Genomic DNA, 25,061 nt, shown 5'->3' on the forward strand with positions numbered 1-25,061 from the left:
GGATGTGGTGTACGCCCTGAAACGCCAGGGACGCACCCTGTACGGCTTCGGCGGTTAAACGCTCTAACACCGAACGACGCGAATACAACGGCTCTTTTAAGAGCCACCCACATGTCTAGAAAAAGAGCTCTTCCGTGGGGGGGAGGCTTTTTCTTTCGTGAAGCATAAGGCATCAAACGCTGTACAGCAGTAGCATAAGTGGTAGATCTATTTGTATTTTTTTGTAATAATTCTCTCTCTCTCTCTCTCTCTCTCTCTCTCTCTCTCTCTCTCTTTTATATATATATAACTCCGTATATATTCAATATTGTATTATATATAATATTGTACAGTATACAATATTAGATACATATATATTAAATATTGTAACTTGTTTGATTAAAACAATTTAGATTTTAGTAGAAACTTCTATATTTCTCTTTCTCATACGCACGCATGCATGCATATATAAGAGAGAGAGAGAGAAGTGGGGAAGTCAAGTTTTTTCTGTTTTTTCAAGCATAAGGTATCAAACGCTCTACACAAGTAGTAAAAGTGATAGATAAGAACTGTCTGTGTACATAAAAAGAATTTATTTTTGTTTTTTTGCACATCTTTATTTTTTTTTATACATTTATATGCACAGTATTAAATATTATAACGTGTTTAAAATGAGTTACAAGACGGTTTTAGTAGAAACTTACTTCCGCATTTCTTTCTCTCTCTCTCTCTCTCTCTCTCTCTCTCTATATATATATATATATATATATATATATATATATATATATATATATATATAATGTGTATATATATGTATATGTGTGTGTGTATATATGTATATGTGTATAATTTTTTTCAAGCCAATTGTTTTTTCATAGTGCACGTTGCACTGTAAATACAACGGCGGGAAGGGAAACAAAGCGTAGCGGAGGAGGGAGGAGCAGTAGGAGGCGCCATGCAGGAGGAGGTATCGAATTTTGGCCAATCAAAAAAAGGTGACTTGTGTGGACGTCATTAGCATGTGGGTCTGTAAATAGAGCGGGCGCGAGGCGGGCGTTAGTCATTTTCTGTTCGTTTATTCGACAAGCAGCATCATGCCCGATCCAGCCAAGACCGCGCCCAAGAAGGGATCAAAGAAAGCCGTGACCAAGACGGCCGGCAAAGGGGGCAAGAAGCGCAGAAAGTCCAGGAAGGAGAGCTACGCCATCTACGTGTACAAGGTCCTGAAGCAAGTGCACCCTGATACCGGCATCTCATCCAAGGCCATGGGCATCATGAACTCCTTCGTGAATGATATTTTTGAGCGCATCGCCGGTGAGTCTTCTCGTCTGGCTCATTACAACAAGCGTTCCACTATCACCTCCAGGGAGATCCAGACCGCCGTGCGCCTGTTGCTTCCCGGCGAGCTGGCCAAGCACGCCGTGTCCGAGGGCACAAAGGCCGTCACCAAGTACACCAGCTCCAAGTGAAGCGCGTTACCGCCGTCTTCATCAACCCAACGGCTCTTTTAAGAGCCACCCACTTTTCATACAAAGAGCAATCTATTTTCTTTCGCTTTCTCTCTTGCTCTGTGTGTGTGTGTGTGAGTGAGAGAGAGGGGGGGCACTTCTGAAGTGCTGCTCTCCCACGAATGTTCAGGCTTTTGGGTAATTCTAGCAGTCTGATAAATGCAGAGATGAGTAAATCTCAACAGGGTTGTAGCACGGTTTCTCGGGCTTGTATAATCTGAGCAATGCAAAATGGGGTTTTAGCAGCACAAAGTTATTCATATTAAGACTAGCAACAGGAAGTAACTGAAAATGGTATTCTAGTAACACATAGAAATTCAAACTAAGGTTCTAGAAGCACGTAAAAGTTCTAAATACTGTTGTAGTAACATGTAGTCATTCAAAACAGTGTTCCAGCAGCACGAAGTCATTCAAAAGAATGCTCTAGCAGCATGGAATACAACACACACACACACACACACACACACACACACACACACACACACACACACACACAAGGCAATAGCGGAGTTGGGATAAAGGGCATTAGGGTGACTGTGTTTTGTTAGGGTCAGGGAGGAATCCGACCGAGCTAAAGAGGAGGAGGCCGGATGGGCTGGCTGGTGCTAACTAGGCGTGCCTGTTTGGCCCGGGACTACAAGAGCGGAGCGGAGCGCTGCGTACGAGTGGTGAAGCCCTGACACTGGCAAAGACAGAACGAGTCTTCTGACCTACACCTATAATCACATTTTCTTGTTGGACATGCTTTCTCCCCTACAACTAACAATGTCTTACTCTTGTCTTTGCTGCTCTGTTCAGCTCTTCCTACTTTCCTACTGACTGTTTCCCACCCACCTAGTCAACTTTTATTCAACATTTGTTCTTTTCATCTAGACTTTAAATTTATCTACTCTTCACCATCTATTCATATGCTTTCAGTTTGAATGAAAGTGAGCAAGTGATTTCTAGCATGCTAGCCGTGTTAATGAATGATAGCGACCATGCAAAGTTTGCTCAGTCGAAGAATAGCTTGTTTCTCTATGAATGGGACTGTTGTGTAAACTTCTCCTTTGAAACTGCTTTATCCTCTTTACTCTGAAGCTAAAATTTTTAGCATGGTTTCTCTGGCTTGTATAATCTGACGTGATAAAAAAAGCTGGGTGATAATCTGGTCTTTTCTCTGGAACTGAACATTTAAAAACATTGAGCAGCTCTGTGACGTCCACCAGGAAAGCCAGGTCAGAAAGCCATTTCTTATCCATGGGCTCTTGAATACTACCAATCTTGCTTTCCTGAAAAGCTCCGATCTCATCACGCAGATCAAAAAATCTCCTGAGAACTTTTCCTCTGCTCAGCCATCTAACCTCCTGGTGGTACAACACATCACCATATTGTGCATCCATCTCATCCAACAGTACCTTGAACTGCAGGTGAGAGAGCGCCTTGGAGCGTATATCATTCACAATTTTGACGGCATCACGTCTACAAGCCCGATGGATTGGGCACATAGCTGTTCTTGATGTAAAATACAAGAAATCTGATAGCTGGCCCGTGTGGCACTTTCTTGAGCTGATGAAGGACATAGCAGCGCGCTCTGCTCAGATCGAAGTTTAGCAAGCAGCTCGTTAGCCTTCTGTTTTCATGCCTCGCCGCTGTCCTTTGAGAAAGCTGAAGAACATTTTGTTTCATAATGACGGATTTTGTACTCTTTCAAAACAGCAACTGACTGCTTGCAAACTAGACACAGTGCCTTTGAATTGATTTCAGTAAATAAAAAGTCAACTTGCCAAATCTTTTTAAATTTCCTCTTGTCTGTGTGCCACGTAGTCATTCGAACTAAGGTTCAAGAAGCGCATAATAATTCTAAATACTGTTGTAGTAGCACCTAGTCATTCGAGCTAATGTGACATTAGCGCAAAGTCATTCAAAAGAATGTTCTAGCAGCATGGAATACAACACACACACACACACACACACACACACACACACACACACACACACACACACACACACACACACACACACACACACACACACACACACACACACACACACACACACACACACACACACACACACACACACACTATAGCGGAGCCTATAGTCAGGCGCGCTGTACTTTACACGGCCCCCAACGCGCTCTGCTTCCGATACTACACACCACTCGACAGCTGCAAAGACATCAGGCTCGTTCACAAGGTTCCTCTTTAACTCGGCCCAGAACGCATACGACGGCCGTGCCTGCTTTTCGCCGGTTTTTACACACCACATCGCACGAAATGCGCAGCCCGCCGGCTTGAGTACAACGCGCGCCGCGCCTTTTCATGTCCGCTGCACAAGACTGTTGCTCTCTAGCCGGCCAGGCCGGGCCACGGGAGAAACTAGAAAGCCCGTCCTTGCTCAGCGTGTGCTTCAACGTTTTGAATCTCGTCTTGCGAGTGGGATTTTCACCGAGAAATGCCATGAGAAAACACATCTGAGCGCGCGCCGCGTCCGTGCATTCATTCAGTGGCGCCCGAGTTGAGTCTACAACGCTCTCATATCTGTTTTTAAGCCCGGCCCGGAGGATCGTCCTGTATTACACACTAACGTACAGTGTACAACTCGTGTATTCTACGTAGTTCCAAGAGAGATGGCAGAAGTCGCACCCGCTCCCGCCGCCGCGCCGGCCAAAGCGCCCAAGAAGAAAGCAGCTTCGAGAGCAAAAAAAGCCGGCCCTAGCGTCGGCGAGCTGATCGTCAAAGCCGTTTCCTCGTCTAAGGAGAGGAGCGGCGTGTCTCTCGCTGCTCTGAAGAAAGCGCTGGCTGCCGGCGGATACGATGTGGAGAAGAACAATTCCCGCGTCAAGATCGCTGTTAAGGGTCTCGTGACTAAAGGCACTCTAGTGCAGACCAAAGGGACCGGCGCGTCTGGCTCTTTCAAGCTGAACAAGAAGCAGACCGAAGCCAAGAAGCCCGTGAAGAAAGCCGCGCCCAAAGCGAAAAAGCCCGCCGCCAAAAAGCCCGCCGCTACTAAGAAGCCCAAGAAGGTAGCGGCCAAGAAACCCGCCGCCGCGGCCAAGAAATCTCCTAAGAAGGCGAAGAAGCCCACAGCCGCGGCAAAGAAAGCCACCAAGAGCCCGAAGAAGGTGAAAAAGCCCGCGACCCCTAAAAAGGCAGCCAAGAGCCCCAAGAAAGCGAAAGCTGTCAAGCCCAAGACCACAAAGCCTAAAGCGGCAAAGGCGAAGAAGGCAGCACCCAAAAAGAAGTAAAGACTTTTGTTTCTTTCATGCTTTTGTTCCTTAAACGGCTCTTTTAAGAGCCACCCATATTTTCCTTTAAAGAGCGACAATTCATTTTCAGTCAAGCTTTATGGAATCAAAGCAATACACGTTAGAAACATACAATAGTACGGATACACATATCTACTACATATCATGTGAACATAGCCACAAGCTGATGCTGATTTTAGTACAGTAGGATAGAATCCTGATCGTGATTCCTAAACGTCATTCCTGATCTCCAAAACGATCACAGAATATGTAGGATAACATATTGATACATAATAAATCAATGTTAATGATGAGAATAAATAAATTCAGTTTATAGTTGTTACTTCGTGCTTTTGTATGAATATTCCCTTCTGTCTGTTTTCATTCGCGCGCTCGCTCTCTCTCTCACCCACACACGCACAAACAGGGGTGGGAGGGTTGACGCTGGAATTCGACGGCCTGTTTATGATTGGCTAATGCGCCACTGCGTTCTTAGCGAATAAGAGAGTGGCCGTTTTGTCTATATCACGGAGAGCTCAGGGTGTAACATTCATTTCGGAGTTGTTGTTAGAACAGATCTGAGCATCAAGATGAGTGGCAGAGGAAAAACCGGCGGAAAGGCTAGAGCTAAAGCCAAGACTCGTTCATCCAGGGCTGGACTTCAGTTCCCCGTGGGACGTGTGCACAGGCTTCTGCGTAAAGGCAACTATGCCGAGCGCGTCGGTGCCGGCGCTCCGGTCTACCTGGCCGCAGTGTTGGAGTATCTGACCGCTGAGATCCTGGAGTTGGCCGGTAACGCCGCCCGTGATAATAAGAAGACTCGTATCATTCCCCGCCACTTGCAGCTCGCCGTGCGTAACGACGAGGAGCTGAACAAACTGCTTGGCGGAGTAACCATCGCTCAAGGTGGTGTGCTACCCAACATTCAGGCTGTGCTTCTGCCTAAAAAGACCGAGAAGGCCGTCAAGACCAAGTAAACTCGTCCACCGCTGCTTTGTCAGTACCCAAAGGCTCTTTTAAGAGCCACCATCTCTGCTTCAAAAGTGCAGTTTTTACACCCGTTTTTCTACTGAAGTCAGCACGTTTATTAATAATAATAATAGTGGTAGTTAGCCTGTTGCTTAAATGAAATCTAAGGGGTGAAAGTGCACTTCTAAGACAGCATATTTATAAATAAAAAAGGACTCGATAATTTTCTAGTCATGATTTGATACCATATTTAAGTAATGACTATAAGAACTATAATAGCAGTTAGCGTGCTGGTTAAATGAAGTCTGAGGAGTGAAAATGGTTTGTGACGGCGTTGTGTGTGTTCCTAATGAACAAAGCAGAGAGCGCGCCAATAGAATTGTGGCGGGCGTCTTGTGTTTCGAACGGAGGCAGAGAAGACGGTCCAATAGTCAACAGGTGACGTAAAACGTTCTATCGAATAGCAGACGAGCGCGTTCGAGATGCCCAATCAGCGCAGGGTGGCGTTATGGCTTAAAAAGGCCGCGTTCGTGCGCGCCGTTTATCCTGTTTTTCTATCCGTGAAGCGCAGAGCTCGACACTATGGCAAGAACCAAGCAGACCGCCCGTAAGTCCACCGGTGGCAAAGCGCCAAGGAAGCAGCTCGCTACTAAGGCTGCTCGCAAGAGTGCGCCGGCTACCGGCGGCGTGAAGAAGCCTCACCGTTACAGGCCCGGCACCGTGGCTCTGAGGGAGATCCGTCGTTATCAGAAGTCTACTGAGCTGCTCATCCGCAAGCTGCCCTTCCAGCGCCTGGTGCGAGAAATCGCTCAGGACTTCAAGACCGACTTGCGTTTCCAGAGCTCGGCCGTCATGGCCCTGCAGGAGGCGAGCGAGGCATACCTGGTCGGTCTGTTCGAGGACACCAACCTGTGCGCTATCCACGCCAAGAGAGTGACCATCATGCCCAAGGATATTCAGCTGGCCCGCCGTATTCGCGGAGAACGCGCTTAAACCACAACTCCGTCTAATATACACAAAGGCTCTTTTAAGAGCCACTTCCTCGTCTCACAAAACAGCAAATTTTCTTTCTTGGGCAGTTTAAGTATTAGAACGTGGTACAGAGAGAGAAGGAACAGTAATAATAATGTTTGTATATATGTATGTGTGTGTAAATGAAGTGCACGGCTTTCTATTTTTATCAACGTTAGAAAGGTTGGTTATTTATTTTGCATTTTCATGATAAATATAGTCCTATGAGTATTACATAATGTTTGTTTTTATAGATGAGCCGTTAATTGTGGTTATGTCCGAACAATACAATGCACAGTAATGAGCTGTGTCTGTAAAATAGCGGATTTTAGGGCAAGAGCTATTACATCATACATACATTTCATCCATCATCCCTTTTGTCCCGTCCATGATAATTGTTTTTGTAATTTAATGATTGTAGACATGACCTCATCTTTGAAATCTTCTTCCCTATTTGTGGATATTCTCTCTCTCTCATATATATATATATACACATATACATATATAATGTCCACTGTATTAAATATTATTTAATGTGTGAAACGAGTTAGAAGACGGTTTTAGTAGAAACATATAAGTATCACTTTCATTCAAACTGAAAGCATATGAATAGATGGTGAAGAGTAGATAAATTTAAAGTCTAGATGAAAAGAACAAATGTTGAATAAAAGTTGACTAGGTGGGTGGGAAACAGTCAGTAGGAAAGTAGGAAGAGCTGAACAGAGCAGCAAAGGCAAGAGTAAGACATTGTTAGTTGTAGGGGAGAAAGCATGTCCAACAAGAAAATGTGATTATAGGTGTAGGTCAGAAGACTCGTTCTGTCTTTGCCAGTGTCAGGGCTTCACCACTCGTACGCAGCGCTCCGCTCCGCTCTTGTAGTCCCGGGCCAAACAGGCACGCCTAGTTAGCACCAGCTAGCCCATCCGGCCTCCTCCTCTTTAGCTCGGTCGGATTCCTCCCTGACCCTTTATCCCAACTCCGCTATTGCCTTGTGTGTGTGTGTGTGTGTGTGTGTGTGTGTGTGTGTGTGTGTTGTATTCCATGCTGCTAGAGCATTCTTTTGAATGACTTCGTGCTGCTGGAACACTGTTTTGAATGACTACATGTTACTACAACAGTATTTAGAACTTTTACGTGCTTCTAGAACCTTAGTTTGAATTTCTATGTGTTACTAGAATACCATTTTCAGTTACTTCCTGTTGCTAGTCTTAATATGAATAACTTTGTGCTGCTAAAACCCCATTTTGCATTGCTCAGATTATACAAGCCCGAGAAACCGTGCTACAACCCTGTTGAGATTTACTCATCTCTGCATTTATCAGACTGCTAGAATTACCCAAAAGCCTGAACATTCGTGGGAGAGCAGCACTTCAGAAGTGCCCCCCCTCTCTCTCACTCACACACACACACACAGAGCAAGAGAGAAAGCGAAAGAAAATAGATTGCTCTTTGTATGAAAAGTGGGTGGCTCTTAAAAGAGCCGTTGGGTTGATGAAGACGGCGGTAACGCGCTTCACTTGGAGCTGGTGTACTTGGTGACGGCCTTTGTGCCCTCGGACACGGCGTGCTTGGCCAGCTCGCCGGGAAGCAACAGGCGCACGGCGGTCTGGATCTCCCTGGAGGTGATAGTGGAACGCTTGTTGTAATGAGCCAGACGAGAAGACTCACCGGCGATGCGCTCAAAAATATCATTCACGAAGGAGTTCATGATGCCCATGGCCTTGGATGAGATGCCGGTATCAGGGTGCACTTGCTTCAGGACCTTGTACACGTAGATGGCGTAGCTCTCCTTCCTGGACTTTCTGCGCTTCTTGCCCCCTTTGCCGGCCGTCTTGGTCACGGCTTTCTTTGATCCCTTCTTGGGCGCGGTCTTGGCTGGATCGGGCATGATGCTGCTTGTCGAATAAACGAACAGAAAATGACTAACGCCCGCCTCGCGCCCGCTCTATTTACAGACCCACATGCTAATGACGTCCACACAAGTCACCTTTTTTTGATTGGCCAAAATTCGATACCTCCTCCTGCATGGCGCCTCCTACTGCTCCTCCCTCCTCCGCTACGCTTTGTTTCCCTTCCCGCCGTTGTATTTACAGTGCAACGTGCACTATGAAAAAACAATTGGCTTGAAAAAAATTATACACATATACATATATACACACACACATATACATATATATACACATTATATATATATATATATATATATATATATATATATATATATATATATATAGAGAGAGAGAGAGAGAGAGAGAGAGAGAGAGAGAAAGAAATGCGGAAGTAAGTTTCTACTAAAACCGTCTTGTAACTCATTTTAAACACGTTATAATATTTAATACTGTGCATATAAATGTATAAAAAAAAATAAAGATGTGCAAAAAAACAAAAATAAATTCTTTTTATGTACACAGACAGTTCTTATCTATCACTTTTACTACTTGTGTAGAGCGTTTGATACCTTATGCTTGAAAAAACAGAAAAAACTTGACTTCCCCACTTCTCTCTCTCTCTCTTATATATGCATGCATGCGTGCGTATGAGAAAGAGAAATATAGAAGTTTCTACTAAAATCTAAATTGTTTTAATCAAACAAGTTACAATATTTAATATATATGTATCTAATATTGTATACTGTACAATATTATATATAATACAATATTGAATATATACGGAGTTATATATATATAAAAGAGAGAGAGAGAGAGAGAGAGAGAGAGAGAGAGAGAGAGAGAATTATTACAAAAAAATACAAATAGATCTACCACTTATGCTACTGCTGTACAGCGTTTGATGCCTTATGCTTCACGAAAGAAAAAGCCTCCCCCCCACGGAAGAGCTCTTTTTCTAGACATGTGGGTGGCTCTTAAAAGAGCCGTTGTATTCGCGTCGTTCGGTGTTAGAGCGTTTAACCGCCGAAGCCGTACAGGGTGCGTCCCTGGCGTTTCAGGGCGTACACCACATCCATGGCGGTCACGGTCTTTCTCTTGGCATGCTCGGTGTAGGTGACGGCGTCGCGGATCACGTTCTCCAGGAACACTTTCAGCACACCGCGAGTCTCTTCATAGATCAGACCAGAAATACGCTTTACACCACCACGGCGAGCCAGACGGCGAATAGCCGGCTTGGTGATTCCCTGGATATTATCGCGAAGCACCTTGCGGTGACGCTTAGCGCCTCCTTTGCCGAGTCCCTTACCACCCTTGCTTTTTTTTTTTTTTTTTTAATGAATTTTATTGAAATTATACAAAATTCACAATCTTACACAAGTCATATTCAGAAAGAAAGGGAGAGAAAAAACTTACATAGTCAAAGTACAATTACACGCAAATATTGTCCCACACTGAAGAGTCTTTAAACCAAGATGTGCTGCTTTTAAGTCTTCTTAGCTCTTTTTGAATGTCCTTGAATACAACATCACTGGATATAAACGTTTGATTTATAGTCATTCTGGACCTTGTTTTCCAGAGTTTAGATTTAGTCAAACATATTATGAACCAAATGAAGTCATGCTGAGTCTTGCTACAATTTTCTTTAAAAATGCCATAGAAAATTGAGTTCATATTTATTTCTATATTGAGACCAATGATTTTTAATTTAGCCCATGTTTCTTTAGCGCGATAACACTCTAACAGGAAATGTTCGAGTGTTTCCTCTTCATTACAATTAGGCATCGGGCATTTACTGGTTTTTACAAAACAGCTCCATTTTACATCCGCTCTTACTGGGAGCCTTCTTACAGCGACTAACCAAGTTGTATCTCTCAGGTGTTCAGATAGGATTTTATTCTGTAAATTTTGGAGACATTCTTTGTTTTGGTCTTCCTCCAAATTTCTGAAAGCCACAGGGTTACAATAAACTCGATCAACAATTAAAAGATATATTTCTTTGCTCGAGTCTTTCGCCCAATCGATGTTTAGATCTTTAAATTTGTCAGTGAAGTCGGAAAACATCAGTTTATAATACGGAATTCCTTTCCTCGATGGACCTTTTTTAGATTTCCAGTTAGAGATGTTCCCTATCCATTCGGTTTGCCTGGCAATAGCACTCGCGATGATTTTGCACACTGCTATTTTAGTTTTTAGGGATATATCGACAGCCCCAAGGCCTCCCAGTTCCCTTCTCTTAAAAAGGAGCTCACGTTTTGTAACCTCACGAGTCGTATCCCATATGAAATTACAGCATATTTTATGAAGTCTTTTTACCCAAACTTCTGTCGGAGGTAAGATGCATGATAAAAACAGTATTTTTGATAATAGAAAAGTTTTAATAATATTTATTCTAGTTTTATAACTTAGATTACATGATTTCCATTTATCAATTTCATCTTGTATTATTTCTTCTTTTTTTGACCAGTTATGGTCGACACAGCCATTATTATCTATATATATACCTAAAACCTTTAATTGCTGAACTTCTGGGACATCTATGGGAAATTTGTTTTTTTCATTTCCAATCCAGACACATTCCGTTTTAGCTTTATTTAAGGAGGCTCCAGAGACTTGCTCATACTCGCTAAAATATTCAAAGATGATGTCTAGTTCTTGTTTAGATTTCACAAATACAGTTATGTCATCAGCATAAGCAGAGATCACGACTCTGTTCTTTCCTATTTGAAGACCTTTAAGTCTATGATCATCTTGGATTTTTTGTACAAGTGGGTTTATAGATAAAATATATAGGGCTGCACTCAGAGGGCACCCTTGCTTTACACCCCGCATAACTTCAAATGGTTCAGTCAAAGAACCGTTAACATTTACTTCAACCATCGATTTAACATAAAGGCATTTAATCATGTTTATGAAATTTTCAGGGAACTGATACAGATTTAAAATCTCCCACAAATAGTCTCTTGAGATGTAGTCAAATGCTTTTCTTTGGTCCAAAGCCACAATGTAAAAACTGTCACCATTTTTATCAAAAACTAGTTCTCTTAATGTGTTCAAGTTGTCCCACATAAATCTTCCCTTTATTGCACATGTTTGTTGTTTAGCTATTATTACATCCAAATAGTCACTCATCCTGTTCATAATGGTCTTTGCAAAAATCTTATAATCGACATTCATTAGGGTGAGATGTCTCCAGTTGTTGATATCACTCATTTCACCCTTTTTATACAACAAGGATAAAACGCCTTCATAGAACGAGTCATGCATGTAACCTCTAGCGATCCCATCATTGAAGGCTTGCGTTAATATTTTAGCCAAATCTATGGCGCATGCATGATAAAAATCAGACGGGAGACCATCTTTCCCTGGAGACTTTTTTAGATTTAATTGTTTAATGGCATTAACAACCTCAGCCTCTTTTATTTCCTCACCTAAGCTCTTGGAAGGCGGGTCAACACTATTTTTAACATTCAAAAAGGTTTTTAGGAGTTTATTATCTATTTCAATTGAGTTGTACATGTTTGAACAAAGGATCCGAACAGCATCTCTGACGTCTTTAGGATTTTTCACTATAGTTCCATTATCTGTTTTAATGGCTTCGATATATTGGGCTTCTTTCCTTTTATTAAATAGTGAAATTGCTTTTGTTTGATTTAGAAGTTCATCGGAAATTATTCCTGCTCGGACTTGAATGTTCAGTAAAAACTCACTATTTAAAGTTTCTATCTCTTTTTTCAAATCCTTTAAGTTGTTTTCCTCACTTTCATCTCTTGTATTTTTCAGTTTTAGGTTTATATATTGTGTCATAATTGTATTGTACTTCTCATTTTTTTTCTTTATTAAAACATAGACATTTGTATTTAAGAAATTTTTTAATCTGAATCTTAAAAACTTCCCACAAATCACAATAATTGGTAGTGAGGATATCTAAAGTTTTAATCCTATTCATTTCTTCTTTTAATTCTACAATCAATAAAGGACTTTTCAAAATTTGTGTGTTTAATTTCCAATAGTTTCTTCTTTCTTCATTTTTAAATCTAATGCCACATATAACTGTCAAGTGGTCCGACTCAACCAAGAGTTTTGTTGTATAAAATTTTGCCTCAAAATTATTATTAATATATATCCTGTCAATTCTATTTTTACATGTTTTATCAAACCTTGTAAAGTCCACTTTCTCTGGATATAATGTCCTAAATATGTCGGTGAAATGCTGTTCATTCATTATGGATTTAAGGACACCACCTTCTCTCCTAATTTTACATATTTTGGAAGAAATTTTATCATTATCATCTGTGATTGTATTAAAATCACCGCATACAATGGTATAGAAACCGACACACAGGAGCATTTTAAGCTTTTTAAAAAGCCGGATTTTACCAACAGTATCCTGTGCTGTGTATACATTTATTACTCTAATTTTTTTTGTGCAATAAAACACATCTATAAACATTAATCGACCAGGAATTATTTCACGGCTCTTAATTATTTTAAATTTATTGTTATAAAATAAGGTCGCAATACCATCAGCTTTACTTTCACCTATTGAAAAGATTGAAGGACCTTTGATCCATAAACTTTGGGCGTCCTGTACGTCTGCAAAACTGCTTAATCTGGTCTCTTGTATACATAAAATATCAACATGTTCTCCACTCAATATATTTAACTTTTTCACTTGATTAATTTTTGCCTGAATCCCTCTAACATTACATGTGGCAACAGTTAAATTTGAAAAAACCATAGAAATTAAGATAAAGATCTTCTCCGATAGATATTATTGCATGTCCATTAGTCCACATTTTCTCAACATTATCCACATCATTTAACCTTAATTCCTGCAGACATATATCACATTTCTTTTTAAATGATATAGGAATTGAAGTTAAAATCAAAGACATTGTGTCAAAAAAAGGGAAGAAAAGTAGGCGATATACATCATTCCTTAACCTTTTTTGCATTGTCAACATTTCCAGGAGAATTCCTCTTTCGCCTTTGGCGTTTATATGGATAGTCTAAAGTGTTTTTACCTTTCGCCAGCTTGGGAGTGTCCGCAGTGTCACCTGTGTTGTCGGCGATTGTCTGAGTTGTTCCACTTTCACCAGCTGGATGCGATGACTCCTCTCGGCCCTGTAGGCTTCCTGCAGGTGTAGAAATGATCTGGGTCGCTCCGGTCTCTCCCTCTGAGCACGTAGGCTCCTCTGGGGCTTGTGGACCTCCTTCAGGGGTTGAGCCGATCCGAGTCTCGCCGACTTCTACAGCTGATAGCGCAGGAAACTCCGATGCTTGCCGTCTCTCCACAGACGAAAGACTGGGCGGAGATGCTCCGCTGCTTCCAGCAGGTACTTCCGGTGTCTTCCGTCTCCCTTCCGGGATCAGAGATTCGGCGCTGCTCTCAGAGTCCTCGCTGTCTTCGCTGTCGCTGGTATCGGTGCTGCTTGAGTCACTCCCAGATGTCGAGTCGTCCTCACTTGTGTGTAGTTTATTTTCTTCCCAGTTGTTATCCTCTTTATCGTTTGTTTTGGTTTCTGTGTTATGTGCGTTTTGTGTTGCATTCTGGTCAATGTCTTTTTGATTTTTCGGCAGTCTTAGTTTATAGCTGTAAGAATTTGGGCATTGAAAATATATATGCCCAGTTTCATTACATAAATTACATACTTGTGTATTTCTACAACTCTTTCCTTTGTGGCCAAAGCTTCCGCATTTCCAGCACTTTGTTTTCTCACAGTCCTTTGCCTGATGGTCGGAATCGTTACATATAAAACATCGCTTTGTTTGGCCGGGGTATGTAATCGTTCCATTGTATGGTCCCATGGAAATGGAATTTGGTATCTGCAATATACTTCCGTCGGGGTTTTTCTTGAGTTTTATTTTATATCTCCTGACTCCATACCATATCCCGAACTGGTCCAGCGGCTTGTCAACAGGGTTCAGTATCTCACCAAACCTTAAGAGGTATTGTTCTACATCCGAATCAGCGATTCTCCCAGTCCAAAACTTTACTACAATGCTCTTTACGTCTTGGGGAGCTGATGTAGTCATCTCCCAGTTTTTCCAGAATTCACTTCCTGTATTATTATTAAAAATTTGAGAAAATGTTTGAAGTGCCTGTTCTTTGGTAAAACATATTTCATACTCTTTTCTGTTAGGCATTGCAATAAAAGAGTACACATCTGTAGTCGATATCCATTGACTACTTAAAAGGTTTACTCCGACTTCAGACCTGTCTGGCGCTTCTCCTTCTCCACTGTAACGTAGTCTGACCCAGTGCCTCCCCGCCGACGGCGAGGAGGCCCCACGGGGTGACATACCGAACCCCGGGTGGCGATAATTATCACCTCGTTAAAGGTGTTTTTGTTGTTGATGTTGTTGTTGTCTTTAAAGTCTTTAGTTTCAAATTACGAACGAGGGTACTTGCACTTGCAAAAAGAGAGTATTAATTACCACCCTTGCTTTTTTTTTTTTTTTAATGAGTTTTATTGAAATTATACAAAATTCACAATCTTACACAAGTCATATTCAGAAAGAAAGGGAGAGAAAAAACTTACATAAAGTACAATTACACGCAAATATTGTCCCACACTGAAGAGTCTTTAAACCAAGATGTGCTGCTTTTTAGTCTTCTTAGCTCTTTTTGAATGTCCTTGAATACAACATCACTGGATATAAACGTTTGATTTATAGTCATTCTGGACCTTGTTTTCCAGAGTTTAGATTTAGTCAAACATATTATGAACCAAATGAAGTCATGCTGAGTCTTGCTACAATTTTCTTTAAAAATGCCATAGAAAATTGAGTTCATATTTATTTCTATATTGAGACCAATGATTTTTAATTTAGCCCATGTTTCTTTAGAGCGATAACACTCTAACAGGAAATGTTCGAGTGTTTCCTCTTCATTACAATCAGGCATCGGGCATTTACTGGTTTTTACAAAACAGCTCCATTTCACAACCGCTCTTACTGGGAGCCTTCTTACGGCGACTAACCAAGTTGTATCTCTCAGGTGTTCAGATAGGATTTTATTCTGTAAGTTTTGGAGACATTCTTTGTTTTGGTCTTCCTCCAAATTTCTGAAAGCCACAGGGTTACAATAAACTCGATCAACAATTAAAATATATATTTCTTTGCTCGAGTCTTTCACCCAATCGATGTTTAGATCGTTAAATTTATCAGTGAAGTCGGAAAACATCAGTTTATAATACGGAATTCCTTTCCTCGATGGACCTTTTTTAGATTTCCAGTTAGAGATGTTCCCTATCCATTCGGTTTGCCTGGCAATACCACTCGCGATGATTTTGCACACTGCTATTTTAGTTTTTAGGGATATATCGACAGCCCCAAGGCCTCCCAGTTCCCTTCTCTTAAAAAGGAGCTCACGTTTTGTAACCTCACGAGTCGTATCCCATATGAAATTACAGCATATTTTATGAAGTCTTTTTACCCAAACTTCTGTCGGAGGTAAGATGCATGATAAAAACAGTATTTTTGATAATAGAAAAGTTTTAATAATATTTATTCTAGTTTTATAACTTAGATTACATGATTTCCATTTATCAATTTCATCTTGTATTATTTCTTCTTTTTTTGACCAGTTATGGTCGACACAGCCATTATTATCTATATATATACCTAAAACCTTTAATTGCTGAACTTCTGGGACATCTATGGGAAATTTGTTTTTTTCATTTCCAATCCAGACACATTCCGTTTTAGCTTTATTTAAGGAGGCTCCAGAGACTTGCTCATACTCGCTAAAATATTCAAAGATGATGTCTAGTTCTTGTTTAGATTTCACAAATACAGTTATGTCATCAGCATAAGCAGAGATCACGACTCTGTTCTTTCCTATTTGAAGACCTTTAAGTCTATGATCATCTTGGATTTTTTGTACAAGTGGGTTTATAGATAAAATATACAGGGCTGCACTCAGAGGGCACCCTTGCTTTACACCCCGCATAACTTCAAATGGTTCAGTCAAAGAACCGTTAACATTTACTTCAACCGTCGATTTAACATAAAGGCATTTAATCATGTTTATGAAATTTTCAGGGAATTGATACAGTTTTAAAATCTCCCACAAATAGTCTCTTGAGATGTAGTCAAATGCTTTTCTTTGGTCCAAAGCCACAATGTAAAAACTGTCACCATTTTTATCAAAAACTAGTTCTCTTAATGTGTTCAAGTTGTCCCACATAAATCTTCCCTTTATTGCACATGTTTGTTGTTTAGCTATTATTACATCCAAATAGTCACTCATCCTGTTCATAATGGTCTTTGCAAAAATCTTATAATCGACATTCATTAGGGTGAGATGTCTCCAGTTGTTGATATCACACATTTCACCCTTTTTATACAACAAGGATAAAACGCCTTCATAGAACGAGTCATGCATGTAACCTCTAGCGATCCCATCATTAAAGGCTTGCGTTAATAATTTAGCCAAATCTATGGCGCATGCATGATAAAAATCAGACGGGAGACCATCTTTCCCTGGAGACTTTTTTAAATTTAATTGTTTAATGGCATCAACAACCTCAGCCTCTTTTATTTCCTCACCTAAGTTCTTGGAAGGCGGGTCGACACTATTTTTTACATTCAAAAAGGTTTTTAGAAGTTTATTATCTATTTCAATTGAGTTGTACATGTTTGAACAAAGGATCCGAACAGCATCTCTGACGTCTTTAGGATTTTTCACTATAGTTCCTTTATCTGTTTTAATGGCTTCGATATATTGGGCTTCTTTCCTTTTGTTAAATAGTGAAATTGCTTTTGTTTGATTTAGAAGTTCATCAGAAATTATTCCTGCTCGGACTTGAATGTTCAGTAAAAACTCATTATTTAAAGTTTCTATCTCTTTTTTCAAATCCTTTAAGTTGTTTTCCTCACTTTCATCTCTTGTATTTTTCAGTTTTAGGTTTATATATTGTGTCATAATTGTATTGTACTTCTCATTTTTTTCTTTATTAAAACATAGACATTTGTATTTAAGAAATTTTTTAATCTGGATCTTAAAAACTTCCCACAAATCACAATAATTGGTAGTGAGGATATCTAAAGTTTTAATCCTATTAATTTCTTCCTTTAATTCTATAATCAATAAAGGACTTTTCAAGATTTGTGTGTTTAATTTCCAATAGTTTCTTCTTTCTTCATTTTTAAGTCTAATGCCACATATAACTGTCAAGTGGTCCGACTCAACCAAGAGTTTTGTTGTATAAAATTTTGCCTCAAAATTATTATTAATATATATCCTGTCAATCCTAGTTTTACATGTTTTATCAAACCTTGTAAAGTCCACTTTCTCTGGATATAATGTCCTAAATATGTCGGTGAAATGCTGTTCATTCATTATAGATTTAAGGACACCACCTTCTCTCCTAATTTTACATATTTTGGAAGAAATTTTATCATTATCATCTGTGATTGTATTAAAATCACCGCATACAATGGTATAGAAACCGACACACAGGAGCATTTTAAGCTTTTTAAAAAGCCGGATTTTACCAACAGTATCCTGTGCTGTGTATACATTTATTACTCTAATTTTTTTTGTGCAATAAAACACATCTATAAACATTAATCGACCAGGAATTATTTCACGGCTCTTAATTATTTTAAATTTATTGTTATAAAATAAGGTCGCAATACCATCAGCTTTACTTTCACCTATTGAAAAGATTGAAGGACCTTTGATCCATAAACTTTGGGCGTCCTGTACGTCTGCAAAACTGCTTAATCTGGTCTCTTGTATACATAAAATATCAACATGTTCTCCACTCAATATATTTAACTTTTTCACTTGATTAATTTTTGCCTGAATCCCTCTAACATTACATGTGGCAACAGTTAAATTTGAAAAAACCATAGAAATTAAGATAAAGATCTTCTCCGATAGATATTATTGCATGTCCATTAGTCCACATTTTCTCAACATTATCCACATCATTTAACCTTAATTCCTGCAGACATATATCACATTTCTTTTTAAATGATATAGGAATTGAAGTTAAAATCAAAGACATTGTGTCAAAAAAAGGGAAGAAAAGTAGGCGATATACATCATTCCTTAACCTTTTTTGCATTGTCAACATTTCCAGGAGAATTCCTCTTTCGCCTTTGGCGTTTATATGGATAGTCTAAAGTGTTTTTACCTTTCGCCAGCTTGGGAGTGTCCGCAGTGTCACCTGTGTTGTCGGCGATTGTCTGAGTTGTTCCACTTTCACCAGCTGGATGCGATGACTCCTCTCGGCCCTGTAGGCTTCCTGCAGGTGTAGAAATGATCTGGGTCGCTCCGGTCTCTCCCTCTGAGCACGTAGGCTCCTCTGGGGCTTGTGGACCTCCTTCAGGGGTTGAGCCGATCCGAGTCTCGCCGACTTCTACAGCTGATAGCGCAGGAAACTCCGATGCTTGCCGTCTCTCCACAGACGAAAGACTGGGCGGAGATGCTCCGCTGCTTCCAGCAGGTACTTCCGGTGTCTTCCGTCTCCCTTCCGGGATCAGAGATTCGGCGCTGCTCTCAGAGTCCTCGCTGTCTTCGCTGTCGCTGGTATCGGTGCTGCTTGAGTCACTCCCAGATGTCGAGTCGTCCTCACTTGTGTGTAGTTTATTTTCTTCCCAGTTGTTATCCTCTTTATCGTTTGTTTTGGTTTCTGTGTTATGTGCGTTTTGTGTTGCATTCTGGTCAATGTCTTTTTGATTTTTCGGCAGTCTTAGTTTATAGCTGTAAGAATTTGGGCATTGAAAATATATATGCCCAGTTTCATTACATAAATTACATACTTGTGTATTTCTACAACTCTTTCCTTTGTGGCCAAAGCTTCCGCATTTCCAGCACTTTGTTTTCTCACAGTCCTTTGCCTGATGGTCGGAATCGTTACATATAAAACATCGCTTTGTTTGGCCGGGGTATGTAATCGTTCCATTGTATGGTCCCATGGAAATGGAATTTGGTATCTGCAATATACTTCCGTCGGGGTTTTTCTTGAGTTTTATTTTATATCTCCTGACTCCATACCATATCCCGAACTGGTCCAGCGGCTTGTCAACAGGGTTCAGTATCTCACCAAACCTTAAGAGGTATTGTTCTACATCCGAATCAGCGATTCTCCCAGTCCAAAACTTTACTACAATGCTCTTTACGTCTTGGGGAGCTGATGTAGTCATCTCCCAGTTTTTCCAGAATTCACTTCCTGTATTATTATTAAAAATTTGAGAAAATGTTTGAAGTGCCTGTTCTTTGGTAAAACATATTTCATACTCTTTTCTGTTAGGCATTGCAATAAAAGAGTACACATCTGTAGTCGATATCCATTGACTACTTAAAAGGTTTACTCCGACTTCAGACCTGTCTGGCGCTTCTCCTTCTCCACTGTAACGTAGTCTGACCCAGTGCCTCCCCGCCGACGGCGAGGAGGCCCCACGGGGTGACATACCGAACCCCGGGTGGCGATAATTATCACCTCGTTAAAGGTGTTTTTGTTGTTGATGTTGTTGTTGTCTTTAAAGTCTTTAGTTTCAAATTACGAACGAGGGTACTTGCACTTGCAAAAAGAGAGTATTAATTACCACCCTTGCTTTTTTTTTTTTTTTAATGAGTTTTATTGAAATTATACAAAATTCACAATCTTACACAAGTCATATTCAGAAAGAAAGGGAGAGAAAAAACTTACATAAAGTACAATTACACGCAAATATTGTCCCACACTGAAGAGTCTTTAAACCAAGATGTGCTGCTTTTTAGTCTTCTTAGCTCTTTTTGAATGTCCTTGAATACAACATCACTGGATATAAACGTTTGATTTATAGTCATTCTGGACCTTGTTTTCCAGAGTTTAGATTTAGTCAAACATATTATGAACCAAATGAAGTCATGCTGAGTCTTGCTACAATTTTCTTTAAAAATGCCATAGAAAATTGAGTTCATATTTATTTCTATATTGAGACCAATGATTTTTAATTTAGCCCATGTTTCTTTAGAGCGATAACACTCTAACAGGAAATGTTCGAGTGTTTCCTCTTCATTACAATCAGGCATCGGGCATTTACTGGTTTTTACAAAACAGCTCCATTTCACAACCGCTCTTACTGGGAGCCTTCTTACGGCGACTAACCAAGTTGTATCTCTCAGGTGTTCAGATAGGATTTTATTCTGTAAGTTTTGGAGACATTCTTTGTTTTGGTCTTCCTCCAAATTTCTGAAAGCCACAGGGTTACAATAAACTCGATCAACAATTAAAATATATATTTCTTTGCTCGAGTCTTTCACCCAATCGATGTTTAGATCGTTAAATTTATCAGTGAAGTCGGAAAACATCAGTTTATAATACGGAATTCCTTTCCTCGATGGACCTTTTTTAGATTTCCAGTTAGAGATGTTCCCTATCCATTCGGTTTGCCTGGCAATACCACTCGCGATGATTTTGCACACTGCTATTTTAGTTTTTAGGGATATATCGACAGCCCCAAGGCCTCCCAGTTCCCTTCTCTTAAAAAGGAGCTCACGTTTTGTAACCTCACGAGTCGTATCCCATATGAAATTACAGCATATTTTATGAAGTCTTTTTACCCAAACTTCTGTCGGAGGTAAGATGCATGATAAAAACAGTATTTTTGATAATAGAAAAGTTTTAATAATATTTATTCTAGTTTTATAACTTAGATTACATGATTTCCATTTATCAATTTCATCTTGTATTATTTCTTCTTTTTTTGACCAGTTATGGTCGACACAGCCATTATTATCTATATATATACCTAAAACCTTTAATTGCTGAACTTCTGGGACATCTATGGGAAATTTGTTTTTTTCATTTCCAATCCAGACACATTCCGTTTTAGCTTTATTTAAGGAGGCTCCAGAGACTTGCTCATACTCGCTAAAATATTCAAAGATGATGTCTAGTTCTTGTTTAGATTTCACAAATACAGTTATGTCATCAGCATAAGCAGAGATCACGACTCTGTTCTTTCCTATTTGAAGACCTTTAAGTCTATGATCATCTTGGATTTTTTGTACAAGTGGGTTTATAGATAAAATATACAGGGCTGCACTCAGAGGGCACCCTTGCTTTACACCCCGCATAACTTCAAATGGTTCAGTCAAAGAACCGTTAACATTTACTTCAACCGTCGATTTAACATAAAGGCATTTAATCATGTTTATGAAATTTTCAGGGAATTGATACAGTTTTAAAATCTCCCACAAATAGTCTCTTGAGATGTAGTCAAATGCTTTTCTTTGGTCCAAAGCCACAATGTAAAAACTGTCACCATTTTTATCAAAAACTAGTTCTCTTAATGTGTTCAAGTTGTCCCACATAAATCTTCCCTTTATTGCACATGTTTGTTGTTTAGCTATTATTACATCCAAATAGTCACTCATCCTGTTCATAATGGTCTTTGCAAAAATCTTATAATCGACATTCATTAGGGTGAGATGTCTCCAGTTGTTGATATCACACATTTCACCCTTTTTATACAACAAGGATAAAACGCCTTCATAGAACGAGTCATGCATGTAACCTCTAGCGATCCCATCATTAAAGGCTTGCGTTAATAATTTAGCCAAATCTATGGCGCATGCATGATAAAAATCAGACGGGAGACCATCTTTCCCTGGAGACTTTTTTAAATTTAATTGTTTAATGGCATCAACAACCTCAGCCTCTTTTATTTCCTCACCTAAGTTCTTGGAAGGCGGGTCGACACTATTTTTTACATTCAAAAAGGTTTTTAGAAGTTTATTATCTATTTCAATTGAGTTGTACATGTTTGAACAAAGGATCCGAACAGCATCTCTGACGTCTTTAGGATTTTTCACTATAGTTCCTTTATCTGTTTTAATGGCTTCGATATATTGGGCTTCTTTCCTTTTGTTAAATAGTGAAATTGCTTTTGTTTGATTTAGAAGTTCATCAGAAATTATTCCTGCTCGGACTTGAATGTTCAGTAAAAACTCATTATTTAAAGTTTCTATCTCTTTTTTCAAATCCTTTAAGTTGTTTTCCTCACTTTCATCTCTTGTATTTTTCAGTTTTAGGTTTATATATTGTGTCATAATTGTATTGTACTTCTCATTTTTTTCTTTATTAAAACATAGACATTTGTATTTAAGAAATTTTTTAATCTGGATCTTAAAAACTTCCCACAAATCACAATAATTGGTAGTGAGGATATCTAAAGTTTTAATCCTATTAATTTCTTCCTTTAATTCTATAATCAATAAAGGACTTTTCAAGATTTGTGTGTTTAATTTCCAATAGTTTCTTCTTTCTTCATTTTTAAGTCTAATGCCACATATAACTGTCAAGTGGTCCGACTCAACCAAGAGTTTTGTTGTATAAAATTTTGCCTCAAAATTATTATTAATATATATCCTGTCAATCCTAGTTTTACATGTTTTATCAAACCTTGTAAAGTCCACTTTCTCTGGATATAATGTCCTAAATATGTCGGTGAAATGCTGTTCATTCATTATAGATTTAAGGACACCACCTTCTCTCCTAATTTTACATATTTTGGAAGAAATTTTATCATTATCATCTGTGATTGTATTAAAATCACCGCATACAATGGTATAGAAACCGACACACAGGAGCATTTTAAGCTTTTTAAAAAGCCGGATTTTACCAACAGTATCCTGTGCTGTGTATACATTTATTACTCTAATTTTTTTTGTGCAATAAAACACATCTATAAACATTAATCGACCAGGAATTATTTCACGGCTCTTAATTATTTTAAATTTATTGTTATAAAATAAGGTCGCAATACCATCAGCTTTACTTTCACCTATTGAAAAGATTGAAGGACCTTTGATCCATAAACTTTGAGCGTCCTGTACGTCTGCAAAACTGCTTAATCTGGTCTCTTGTATACATAAAATATCAACATGTTCACCACTCAATATATTTAACTTTTTTACTTGATTCATTTTTGCCTGAATCCCTCTAACATTACATGTGGCAACAGTTAAATTTGAAAAAACCATAAAAATTAAGAGAAGGATCTTCTCCGATAGATATTATTGCATGTCCATTAGTCCACATTTTCTCAACATTATCCACATCATTTAACCTTAATTCCTGCAGACATATATCACATTTCTTTTTAAATGATATAGGAATTGCAGTTAAAATCAAAGACATTGTGTCATAAAAAAGGGAAGAAAAGTAGGCGATATACATCATTCCTTAACCTTTTTTGCATTGTCAACATTTCCAGGAGAATTCCTCTTTCGCCTTTGGCGTTTATATGGATAGTCTAAAGTGTTTTTACCTTTCGACAGCGTGGGAGTGTCCGCAGTGTCACCTGTGTTGTCGGCGATTGTCTGAGTTGTTCCACTTTCACCAGCTGGATGCGATGACTCCTCTCGGCCCTGTAGGCTTCCTGCAGGTGTAGAAATGATCTGGGTCGCTCCGGTCTCTCCCTCTGAGCACGTAGGCTCCTCTGGGGCTTGTAGACCTCCTTCAGGGGTTGAGCCGATCCGAGTCTCGCCGACTTCTACAGCTGATAGCGCAGGAAACTCCGATGCTTGCCGTCTCTCCACAGACGAAAGACTGGGCGGAGATGCTCCGCTGCTTCCAGCAGGTACTTCCGGTGTCTTCCGTCTCCCTTCCGGGGTCAGAGATTCGGCGCTGCTCTCAGAGTCCTCGCTGTCTTCGCTGTCGCTGGTATCGGTGCTGCTTGAGTCACTCCCGGATGTCGAGTCGTCCTCACTTGTGTGTAGTTTATTTTCTTCCCAGTTTTTATCCTCTTTATCGTTTGTTTTGGTTTCTGTGTTATGTGCGTTTGGTGTTGCATTCTGGTCAATGTCTTTTTGATTTTTCGGCATTCTTAGTTTATAGCTGTAAGAATTTGGGCATTGAAAATATATATGCCCAGTTTCATTACATAAATTACATACTTGTGTATTTCTACAACTCTTTCCTTTGTGGCCAAAGCTTCCGCATTTCCAGCACTTTGTTTTCTCACAGTCCTTTGCCTGATGGTCGGAATCGTTACATATAAAACATCGCTTTGTTTGGCCGGGGTATGTAATCGTTCCATTGTATGGTCCCATGGAAATGGAATTTGGTATCTGCAATATACTTCCGTCGGGGTTTTTCTTGAGTTTTATTTTATATCTCCTGACTCCATACCATATCCCGAACTGGTCCAGCGGCTTGTCAACAGGGTTCAGTATTTCACCAAACCTTAAGAGGTATTGTTCTACATCCGAGTCAGCGATTCTCCCAGTCCAAAACTTGACTACAATGCTCTTTATGTCTTGGGGAGCTGATGTAGTCATCTCCCAGTTTTTCCAGAATTCACTTCCTGTATTATTATTAAAAATTTGAGAAAATGTTTGAAGTGCCTGTTCTTTGGTAAAACATATTTCATACTCTTTTCTGTTAGGCATTGCAATAAAAGAGTATACATCTGTAGTCGATATCCATTGACTACTTAAAAGGTTTACTCCGACTTCAGACCTGTCTGGCG

At 39.6% G+C, this 25,061-nt stretch overlaps 5 protein-coding genes across 5 annotated transcripts; 4 read left to right on the forward strand and 1 right to left on the reverse strand.

Annotated features, from left to right (window-relative positions):
- Positions 1-1,062: 1,062 nt before the first annotated feature.
- Positions 1,063-3,265, forward strand: LOC128629661 (histone H2B-like). The gene has a single exon (XM_053678449.1). The coding sequence runs from the start codon at positions 1,074-1,076 to the stop codon at positions 1,446-1,448; it is 375 nt and encodes a 124-aa protein (XP_053534424.1). The 5' UTR covers positions 1,063-1,073; the 3' UTR covers positions 1,449-3,265.
- A 629-nt stretch (positions 3,266-3,894) lies between these two features.
- Positions 3,895-4,998, forward strand: LOC128629645 (histone H1-like). Its single transcript, XM_053678436.1, has one exon. It carries the CDS (start codon positions 4,099-4,101, stop codon positions 4,714-4,716), a length of 618 nt encoding a protein of 205 aa, XP_053534411.1. The 5' UTR covers positions 3,895-4,098; the 3' UTR covers positions 4,717-4,998.
- Positions 4,999-5,225: 227 nt separating this feature from the next.
- LOC128629655 (histone H2A) lies at positions 5,226-5,896 on the forward strand. The gene has a single exon (XM_053678444.1). The coding sequence runs from the start codon at positions 5,307-5,309 to the stop codon at positions 5,691-5,693; it is 387 nt and encodes a 128-aa protein (XP_053534419.1). The 5' UTR covers positions 5,226-5,306; the 3' UTR covers positions 5,694-5,896.
- A 110-nt stretch (positions 5,897-6,006) lies between these two features.
- On the forward strand, positions 6,007-6,764 carry LOC128629650 (histone H3). Its single transcript, XM_053678440.1, has one exon. It carries the CDS (start codon positions 6,268-6,270, stop codon positions 6,676-6,678), a length of 411 nt encoding a protein of 136 aa, XP_053534415.1. The 5' UTR covers positions 6,007-6,267; the 3' UTR covers positions 6,679-6,764.
- An 887-nt stretch (positions 6,765-7,651) lies between these two features.
- On the reverse strand, positions 7,652-8,595 carry LOC128629666 (histone H2B-like). Its single transcript, XM_053678453.1, has one exon. The coding sequence runs from the start codon at positions 8,582-8,584 to the stop codon at positions 8,210-8,212; it is 375 nt and encodes a 124-aa protein (XP_053534428.1). The 5' UTR covers positions 8,585-8,595; the 3' UTR covers positions 7,652-8,209.
- Between the last annotated feature and the right edge of the window lie 16,466 nt (positions 8,596-25,061).

Source organism: Ictalurus punctatus, unplaced genomic scaffold (assembly GCF_001660625.3).
Source record: "Ictalurus punctatus breed USDA103 unplaced genomic scaffold, Coco_2.0 Super-Scaffold_100, whole genome shotgun sequence".
NCBI classification, from domain to species: domain Eukaryota; kingdom Metazoa; phylum Chordata; class Actinopteri; order Siluriformes; family Ictaluridae; genus Ictalurus; species Ictalurus punctatus.